Source organism: Chinchilla lanigera, unplaced genomic scaffold (genome assembly GCF_000276665.1).
Source record: "Chinchilla lanigera isolate Chin_1 unplaced genomic scaffold, ChiLan1.0 scaffold00013, whole genome shotgun sequence".
Taxonomy (NCBI): domain Eukaryota; kingdom Metazoa; phylum Chordata; class Mammalia; order Rodentia; family Chinchillidae; genus Chinchilla; species Chinchilla lanigera.
Window position 1 is genome coordinate 126,571 of NW_004955414.1, and position 10,340 is coordinate 136,910.

Consider the following 10,340-nt stretch of genomic DNA (forward strand, 5'->3'; position numbering starts at 1 on the left):
GAACCCTGGCTCAAAACCCAAAATAATAATGATAATAATAATTAATAATAATAAACATAAATTAGTGCTGTTAGTGTTAATGTTACATTATTAATGTGACTGTTGTTATGCTCTTTTTAATCTCTACTTAAAAGTCTTACTGCAGAATTTGATTGTCTTAATGTAGTTTCAGAATTACATTATGTAGTAATGTATTTGTACTTGGAAGTATTTGTACTTTATATTGAAGTATGTATACTTCGTAAAGTATTTGTACTTTACAAATACAACTACATATTCTGAAGCTATTCAAACTATCAAAGGTATATGTCACTCTAAATTTCTCTGGTTGTACTTATGTAAAGATCACAAATATCTTGCAGTTCTCTAGGTTAGATCTGGCCCAGGTCTCTCTGGACAGAAATTGAGGTATCAGCACAGCTGTGTTCTTTCCTGGAAACTCTAAGGGAGAATCCATTTCTTCACCTTTTGGTCCCCTTTGTCCATCTTCGGAGCCAGCAGTTTTGTATCTTGGACCATTTTCCCACACATACCTCCCTCTGGCTCTCTCCTCCTGCCTCACCCTTTTCCTTTGCTGGATTCACCTGAAGTGTCCCTGTTAATCTCTCTATTTTACAGTCAGCTGATGAGAAGCCTTGATCCTATCTGTAACTGTGGTTCCCCTTCATTATGTGACATATTCACAAGTCCCAGAGATTAAGACTTGGATGTCTTTAAGGGGAAATTATCTTGCCTACGAGTGTAATGGTTTAACCTGAACCCTAAATCAGTGGCAGCCTCTTGTAGAGTGTATGTCCCAGCCGTTCAGGTCTCGCATCACCTGTTCTTGACTCCCCTCCCTTTTCCTGATTTAACTTTGCTTTTCCTGATCCTTAATTTTTATCAGTAAGCTTAACTACTGTCTAGCAATTCCCCCCCCCTTACATAACTGGTTAACTTATCATTTTATAACTTTATCCTGTATTTGCCTTGTTCTTCAGTTATTTTATAAGGAGTAGATACTACTTCTGCCTCTAATGGTTTGCATCTCTTTTACAGAATGTTCAGCTCTCACTGCTAACAGAAAGATGGATGGGTGAGGCAGTACAAGAATTTGTAGACAAGGCAGAGAAAGATGCCATTGAGGAGTTAGTGAAATACCAGTTGGAAAAAATACAGAGATTTCTTAATGAATGTCATATCAATGCCCTAGAAGATAAAATCGATGAAGAGGTGAGTGACTGATTTGGGTGTGTAGGTCTGTTTTGGCCAGTCTGTTCTTGAGAATACCTTTAAACTCCCCTGAGCAGCCCCACATCGTTATTTAACCTCTGTGATTTGTTCAGTTTCCCCATCTATAAAAATGAGGCTAAAATTAGAACATATCTACAAAGTAGCTAAGCAGAGTCTTACATATAGTTATTAAGCATAGTACCCAACATGTACAACCTAAAGGCAGAAAGGTTTAAAGTGGATCACAGTTTGAGAGGGCTTAGTCCATGGTTGGCTGCTCATATGTTACCCACAGTGGGGAATAACTGGAAGTATTTTGTTAACATTAAATGTTGATGCATCTACTATATAGAATTCTTTATAGACATTAAAATTACATTTTTGAAGAACATGAAAAAATATTTCTAGTTTAACTTGAAGTGGGAAAACAATTCTAAAGGCATAGAGCTATACATAGTGTAATACCACTTACTTGTCTGTATACATGAATGTGTGCACATAAGTAATGTTAGTGTACAAATATACTATCAACAGTTGTGTTTAGGTGTTTGGAGTACAGGGGATCACTTTCTATATTTTCCAAACAGAAGTACAAAACAATACTACTTTAAAAATGCATTCCCTTGGCTTTCATTGTAGTGCCCTTACTTAACATGGTTCCTTTAAAGCTTTATGGTGTAATGTAACTGGTGTTACATTATGCTAAGTACCTTTAAAGTCAAAACTGGTGATCCACACTCCAAAACCACTTGCTCTGTGACTCTGGAGATCTGAGGTTCATTTTTAGCACAGTGCATTTCTCAATTAAGTACCAGAAATAAAACCTGACTACCCCTACCTATAGTGACACTGACCTCGGAGCTGCAAAGTGTGTGTGTGTATGTGTGTGTGTGTGCATGTACATATGTGTAGGCAGCATGCTGGCAGAAAGCTCTGGACCAGACCACCTGCATTCAAAATTGAAGTCTTCGTTGGTTATGTATTTATTAGTGACTTCTCACACCCCCCTGTGCCTCAGTTTTCTCATCTGTAAATGGAGATAATAATGGAACATCCTCCAGTGGAGTTGAAAGGGTTAAAAGAATTAGTACCTTGAAAGTCCGTAGGATACTGCCTGACACACTGTGACTTTTCAGTATTTACCGTGACTCATTTCTCGTGCATAAGTGGCAGGACTTTTGGCTTACTTCATACCACTTGGAGCACTGTTACGTGCTATATCATCTTTTAAAAGATTATTTCTGTGTGTGTCGCCTCCTTAATCATAACAAACATACTGGTAGTTCCATTTAAAAAGCAAATACAACTCTACATTTCAGTCCCTGTAGCGACTGCTGTTCCTTTATCCTTTGTATATAGCAGAATTGCTCCAGTGTTTCTGCTGTTTGCTGCCCTAGTTTGTCTCCCTTTTTTCTCTGATGCCTGTCCATTCAGGCTTTTGACCTTGTCCCGGTGAAGCTGCTCTCATCAAGGTAACCAGTCACTGCTACTGCTGCCCACTGTCAGTCAGTCTCAAGACACTCTTTTCTTTGACTGCTCGGACTCCACTCTTAGGCTCTTTCCTGCCTTATTGGCTGCATAGTCTCACTCTGTTCTTCATCTCTCCAGCCTCTTAAACTGGAGTCCTGGAACTCTGTTTTTGGACACCTCCTTCATCGAGACAACCCTCCTTGTAATCTCATCCAGTGTCCTCTGTGTGGCAGACCTCTTCATCAGCTGCAGGCTTCCCTTGCTAACAACCTGCTAGACATATTTAATTAGACATCTCAGACTTCAAACAGTTCCAGGTTGCCTGACTGATCCTCACACCCTGCTTTCGGGCCTGCTCTTTATAGAAGTAACATTCTTTCATTGCTCTGGCCAGAACCTTGAATTCCTCATTGACCGCCGTTATTCTGTGGTCCTGGTCCTGACTGTCTAAAAAATCTGGGCTCCTCTGTTAGTGTGTGCCATATCTCGCTGCCTCTTAACCACCTTCATCACTGCTCTAAGGTGTTGTTATTGTTCATCTGGGTTTTTCCAGTAGCCTCCAAATGGATCTCCCTGCTCTTCCCTTTTCCCTTCTACCCATCCCCTCTTCATTTCAGTCTTCAGTTCAGCTGTCCAGTAATCCTAACATTTCAGATCTAGTCACTCTTGCCTTTAAAAACTCCTTATCATTGTTTGCAAGGCTTTATTCTTTCCAGCTTTCTGTTGTTTCTTTACCTTCATGTCTGCTCCAGCCCCAGTGACCTTGGTGTTTTCTTAAACATACGAGACATGCTTTTCCCCAGTGCCTTTGTGCATATTTTTTCCTGTATGCAATGATTTTTCCTGTGTACTGGCATGCTTCATGTCCCACCACTTAAAGTCTTCACTTATATATGAGTCAGTGAAGCTGTTGTGGTCATCCTATTAAGCTGTAACTTCTCTTTAACACTTCTCATCCCTTTTTCCACTTTACTTTTCTCTGAGCACTTATGTTTTGCAAAGAGTGCCAGCTGCAGATATTTGAAAGGTCTCACAAGATTCCTGGGAATAGTCACTCAAGGATTTTATTTTAAGGCAGAGGCTAAAAGAGTACAAAAGAAGACTACAGGCAGGCATTGGGATCTGAGGGACACCTAGGCATAGCTTCCTAAGTCTGTATTTGCAAACAGTGGTTCAGGTGTTGAAAACCAGAATCTGTACAGAAATTCCCAGGGAGTCCTTTTATGCCCTGTGGCTGCATAATCATAGTCATGCAAGTTGAAACCATCAGTAAACAAACTGACCCTGGAGGTGCCAGAGACTCCTCAGGGACAAACTATAACATGATCCTTTTTGCCTCATAAAATATAACTTTAATTTTATCATTGACTGTCCTCCCTCCCGGATTCTCACTAGATCATAAGCTCCATGAGCATGGTTTTTGACTACTTTTATATTCTCATTTCTGATAGTAGCACCTTGTACATAGTAGTTGCTGGGTAGATTATTGAACAAGTTACATGGTTGTTAAATAACTGTAACTGCATTGTCAGAGCCTTGTGAGCAAGAAACATTAAAAAAGAAGTCTGTCATGTTCCTCTTGGTTCTGGAGCCATGGTTAGCTAGTAGTTAACTATTCCTAAGTAGATCTGTAGAGGCCCACTCACTTCAGATACCATTTTAGACAGCCTCCTGGGTATCTTGCAGCCAGGTGTACGAGAATGATTTGAGCAATATAATAAATATTTGAAGCCTCATAGAGGAGAGATACTTATTTTTAACTATTTTACTGAAGTACAATGCCCATAGGTTATTAGGATTGTTTTTCCTTTGCAATCTGACACGTTGTTTTTCAGTAGCATAGGACATTTTGGCAGGAGGTAATGTAATTTTGCTTAGAGCCAATATCTTTTTACAACACATTTCTAGTATTTTAATGTAACTGGGGAAAATCATTTCTTTAGTCATTCGTTTGTGAGACAAACTTATTAAATTCCCAAGTTTTATTTTATGCCAAGAAACATTTCTTGATCATAGTGCACTATTTTAATTTATATAACCAGGATGAGTAACATGTTTGCAATTTACTCTGTTATGATTTAGGTATGCTGTTTCAGAGAAAGCAGACAGAAAAAAGCAGACAGAAAATACCAGTGAAGAGGATGGTGAAGTTTAAGAGGTAATTTTTCTACTTTAGATTCCTGTGCTCATATAATTGTCTATTAAATTACAGTAACTAGCATGTTTGTCTAGACGTCAGTCCACGATTGTCAGGAATAGGAAGAAGCAGAGGTTGGCTGAGGAAAGCTGCCTTTGATTTATTTCACTTGAGCTTACAGGTGTTCTTGTCATTATTCTGGTTTGATTTTGCTCTTGTCTAAAGCATTTGTTGTGGGGACATTTAATTAAAAGAAAATCTAGCTGCTATTAGAGGATCTTATTACATAACATAAACTCTTGCTCTATTGAGGTGGTACTGTTTTGGGCAAAGAAAGAACAAATTCATTATTTTGGTTAGATGTGTTACCATGGGTAAGTAAAGCTTCCATGCCCATTCTAAAATGTTAAAATTAACTTGGACACCAGCATCATTTGTCTGTTTTATCTCTTTTCCTTTTTTTTCTACGGTACCGGGAATGGAACTCATGACTTTGTGCTTGCTAGGCAGGCGCTGTGCCGCTGAGCTAAATCCCCAGCCCCCATCTGTTCTATCTCTGCGTGTTAGGAGCAAGTTAGGAAGCATTTACTAAAGTTTTGTTTTCTGATGGTCTTTAATGTTTTATGATTGTAGCTAGTATTTAGCAGTTGTTACATAAATTATTTACTTTTGGGTTTTTGTCTTAATTACTTTCAGTTAGCAGATATTTTTCATAGCTATGGGTTGACATTCTGCTTTTAGTTAAAAATAATATGAAAAAGCTATGATCTGTGTCCACAAGAAAGTCTCAGTTTTGTAAGTGAAAGACATGTGTTTAAAGAAATTATTTATTGATTTATTTTTGATAGATCTTCATGCTTCAGCCTCCTTCTGAGTACTAGGGATAATAGGCAAGTGCCATAACTCCCAGCTATGTTGTTTACAGACTTGTTTTGGGAAGTTAAGGGGAAGAAACAATACAGTAGGGATCCCTACCACATTTATTACATTTGTATTCCTCTAATTAAGGTGCTCTTAAAATAGAAAAGAGTTTGCTAAATGGTAAAAATGTATGCTAGAAAGAAATGGTTCCTGGTTCTTGTATCATCTGGCTTAATCTTGATTAACTTTATCAATTTAACAGATTACAGAAATTTTCCTTGGTGGATCCTTTGGATTTGAAGTCTTAGACCTTAATTTTTTATTAATCTTTTGAAAGGATAAGAGTAGGGGCTAAGGGTATAACTTAGTGGTAGAGCATTTTTATGGTGTTCTGAGTTCAGTTTCCAGCACTATCACTAAAAATGTGAACATTTTATATAAAGAAAATAGGAAAATATATGACATATTTCAAATGAGAGTCTTTCAGAGCAAAGAGTGATGAGTTTAATTTTAGCTGGAAGACTTTTGTAGGTAACCAGGGTTCCTAGGTATCAGTCTCTCTTCCGTTTCTGTGACAAAGATAATTTATGAAGAATAGACATTTATTTAGCTCACACTACTGGTAGCTGAGAAGTCAAACCGCATGTTGCCAACCTCTACGGAGCATTTCTATTGAGGACCTTTCCTGCAGTCAGGACATGGTGGAGGGAGTCATGTGGTAACACTTTATAAGAGAGAGCTCGCTTTTATTAAAAACCCACGCCCTTGGCAACCCGTTAATCCCTGAGGGCAGAACAACCATGACCCAGTCACCTTCAGAAGGTCTCACTTCTCCATACCATTAACATGACCCAGACGGTTAAGTTCCCAACACAAAATGTGGGGGCACATACCAGCCATAGCACTGGTAATTTTTCAGCGTGATACAAATGTTAAAAATTTTTTAGCCCCAGCATACTACTTAGAACTTGAGTAATAGAATTTGATACTTTCCTAAGCTGTAACTCACAACTTTGTAGAATCTTTTTAGCTCAGAATATGAACCTTAGTACCCTGCTTAAATTGTTTAAATAAAACATGAGTATTTGTCCTTCCATTTTGAAAAACAACACTGTACTTTAAAGCCTTTCATAGAGAAAACTCAACTTTTTTCTTTAATTGTAAGTTCACATTGAAACAAAGGGTCAAACAGTAAATACTAGGTGTGCAGGCCATATAGGTCTCCAGCACATATGCTAGTTTTGTTTGTTTGTCTTTTTGAGACAGGGTCTTGCTGTGCAGTTCAGGCTGGCCGTGAGCTCACTTTGTAGCCCAGGATGGTCTCGAATTTGCAATGATCCTCCTGTCTGAGCTCTGGAGTGCTGAGATTACAGGCGTGTGCCACTACACCTGGCTTGTTTTGTTTTTTAAAAGTTGTTTAAAAATAAAAAATTATCCATAGTCTGACCTGGGATTCTAAGTTCATGTGGCCTTTATCTTCTTTTTTCTTTAATTAGAACATATTTGCAATGCATAATATTTACATTCTTCATGTGGAGTTGGTGCATATGCATAACACATCTTAATTTTTTTTTCCTTCCCTCTTTTTATTCTGTTGGCTATTTCTTTTGCTCTGTAGAAGCTTTTAAATTTGTGCGGTTTTTTGTTTGTTTGTTTTTGTTTCTTTCCAGTACCAGGAATTGAACTCACGACCTCGTACTTACCAGGCAGGCGCTGTGCCGCTGAGCTAAATCCCCAGCCCTGAATCTTTTAAATTTTATATCTCATTTTGTTGATTCCTGGTACTATTTGCTGTGCAACCAGGGTTCTGTTCAGGAAGTCCTTGTTTATGCCTATAGTTTCAAGAGTTTTAACTATTTTATATTCCAGCAAGTTGTTTCTGTTTTAACATTTAGCTCTTTGATCCATTTTTATTTTATTTCTGTATGAATTTGAGGCATGGTTGATACACTTTTTCAAAATACTATATGAGGCACGATGAGCAGAGTGAAAAGTTGGTCTGCACAATGGAGAAAATATTTATAAATCATATACCCATATACCCAAGGAATTAATACCCACAATATATGTAAAGGCTTCTAAAACTTAAAAAAACTCAATTTAAAATCAGGACTTGATCAGTCAACACTTGGAAAGATATTCAACATCACCAGTTAGTAGAGAAATGCAAATTGAAACCACAGGGAGATACTACTTCAGACCCACTAGGATGGCTGTTAAACACATAGCAGATAACAAATATGGGCAGGACTATGAAGAAATTGAAACACATGCACATTGCTGATAGGATGGACAATAGTGTAGCTCATTTGTAAAAGACTGTGGTGGTTCCTATGAAAACTGAACATAGAATTACTCTATAATCCAGCAGTTCTCTACCTAAGTATAACAAAAGAATTGAAAGCAAGGATTGCCACTAGATCTTATACAGCAGTGTTCACAGCCGCACGATTCACAACAGCCAAAAGTTAGAAATAACCAGAATGTCTGAACAAATGAGTTGATAAACAGAATGTAGTGTCTGCTCTCAAGGAAATGTTAGTACTTCTTTGAAAAGAACTAAACTACAATACAGATGAGACCTCAAAACATTATGCTGAGTGAAAGAATCTTGGATGCAAATAGTCAAGTATTACATGATTTCTTCTACTTACATAAGGTACTTAAGCTACTGAAATTCAGACAAAAAGAGAGTGGTTACCAGAGCCTAGGGGAGTGGGCAATGGAAAGTTATTGTTAAATAAGGATAGAGTTTAAGTTTGGGATAATCAAAACATCCTGGATATCAGTAAACTCCAAAATCTGTTGGCTAGAAAAGATAGAATTAAAATGCTATTTGAATGGAATGGTTGAAATAAAAACAAAGATACAGCATTTGGACAGAGAAAAAAAATGTTAAATTTGGGAATTCCAAGAATTAAGAAGAAAAAAAAGAAATAACAAGCATAATAGAACCTATGAATTTTAAATTTTATCAGATAATTGCCTTATTTCTTGAAAGATACTGTGCCAATTTACTTTTTGACTAGTATTTGAGACCACTTATTTCCCCACATTCTTGCCTTCATAATGTATTGCTACATCTTTTGATCTTTAGGAATCCAAAGGATAAGATTATTTTTCATTGTTGCTTTTAATTTGTACTTCCTTTTTAGTGGGGGTACTGGGACTTGAACTCAGGACCTTGAGATTGCCAGGCAGGTGCTGTGCCACTGAGCTACATCTGTGGCCCCTGTACTTTTTAACTGGTGAATCTGAACAGTTCCTATGTTTATGTCAGTTATATGAAACATCTGTTCATTTTCTTTGCCGTCTCTTTAATAGAGGGTAATCTTTACCCAATTAATTTGTAGAAACATTCACTTAAACACATTTGTGTTCTTTCTCACTGTACGCATACACATATTACTGTAATATGTATAGGGTTTTTGCCGTGTAAAGGATGCATCCACCTATTCCTGAAGTTTATTTGTTTCTTGGTACCAGGAATTGAACTCAGGACCTTGCACTTGCCAGGCAGGTGATATGCCACTGAGCTGTATCCCTGGCCCTGAAGTTTATTTGTTTAAATGAAGAATGGCTGAAAAGTTAAGTTCCCTTTTTGGCATATAAGCAGATAACTGTGGATTTTTCTCCCTTTATTAATACAATGAATTATAATAATATCTATCCTGTTATTGACCCATCCTGTATCACTTTGTAAACTCCCCGGTAATGTATATTCATCTTTTTCATCATCTTTCCATGTGCTCCTGTGTTCTCTTTGTGCTATCATATTGGGAAGACACTGTAATTTTCTTTTAGTACCTGCAGTCTTTGTCGGTACCATGTCATGCTAGCTTTGTAAGAAGCATTTGGAAGCTTCCTTCTTTGTGCTGTGGCATTGTTAAATAGTAGTGAATGGTCTGTTCTTTGAAAACGTAAAATTTACCTGTGAAACTTCCTCTTTCTTGGGAGGGTGTCATTCTTTTAACAGTTTCCTCAATTTTTCTTTTATAAGTAGCCTGTTGATGTTACCTTTATATTCTTAGATCCATTTAAGTTGTTTTTCAGGTTACCTAGATTGTATTACAAGTCTGTTTTTCCTAACTTTTTGAACGCTGAGTTAACCTACCTCACCCCTCCCAGCATGCACTTCACTCCCATGGCTACCCTACCTACCCTGTTCCTGTCTCCTCACTTAGCTTCACCTCTCCATGCTTTATGGTATCACAGCCTCAGGAATGCTCTAGTTGCCTGTGCTGAGACCTAAAACTTGCCTTTCCTAGCAAGAAAGGTCAGTGTATGGTCTTGTAATGTACATATACATGAGTGTAGACACCTCTGACCTTTCTAAAACACTTTTCAGTTTTCCCTCTGAGCTAGGTCAAATATTCATTTACTGATCTTCATAGATTATGTGTTTGGGGGCTGAAACTGTATCTAGTTTAATTAAAAATGTGTTTTAAATGTTTTTATTTTCCTTGTTAACATTTTGTTTGTTTTAAGGGAACAGCAGAATTGCTTTTATTCTACTTTTAATGAGTTAGAATATTTAATTGTTTCAAGTTTCTTTTTCTAGATTTTCTAATTCTTAATTTGATTAAATTAAAAAGTTGTATGCTTGCAGTTCTTTTTTATTTTAAAAAGAACAAAAATAAAGACAAAAAAAAGAAACACT

General features: G+C 37.2%; 1 protein-coding gene across 1 annotated transcript in view; it reads left to right on the forward strand.

Moving 5' to 3' along the window:
• Positions 1-10,340, forward strand: part of LOC102005703 (double-strand break repair protein MRE11A-like) — a gene marked incomplete at its 5' end in the record, with an annotated part of 66,603 nt that overhangs the window by 21,260 nt on the left and 35,003 nt on the right. Inside the window, 1 exon segment of the mRNA XM_013512034.1 lies at positions 4,765-4,840. Within this exon segment, the coding sequence (XP_013367488.1) occupies positions 4,765-4,840 (76 nt within the window).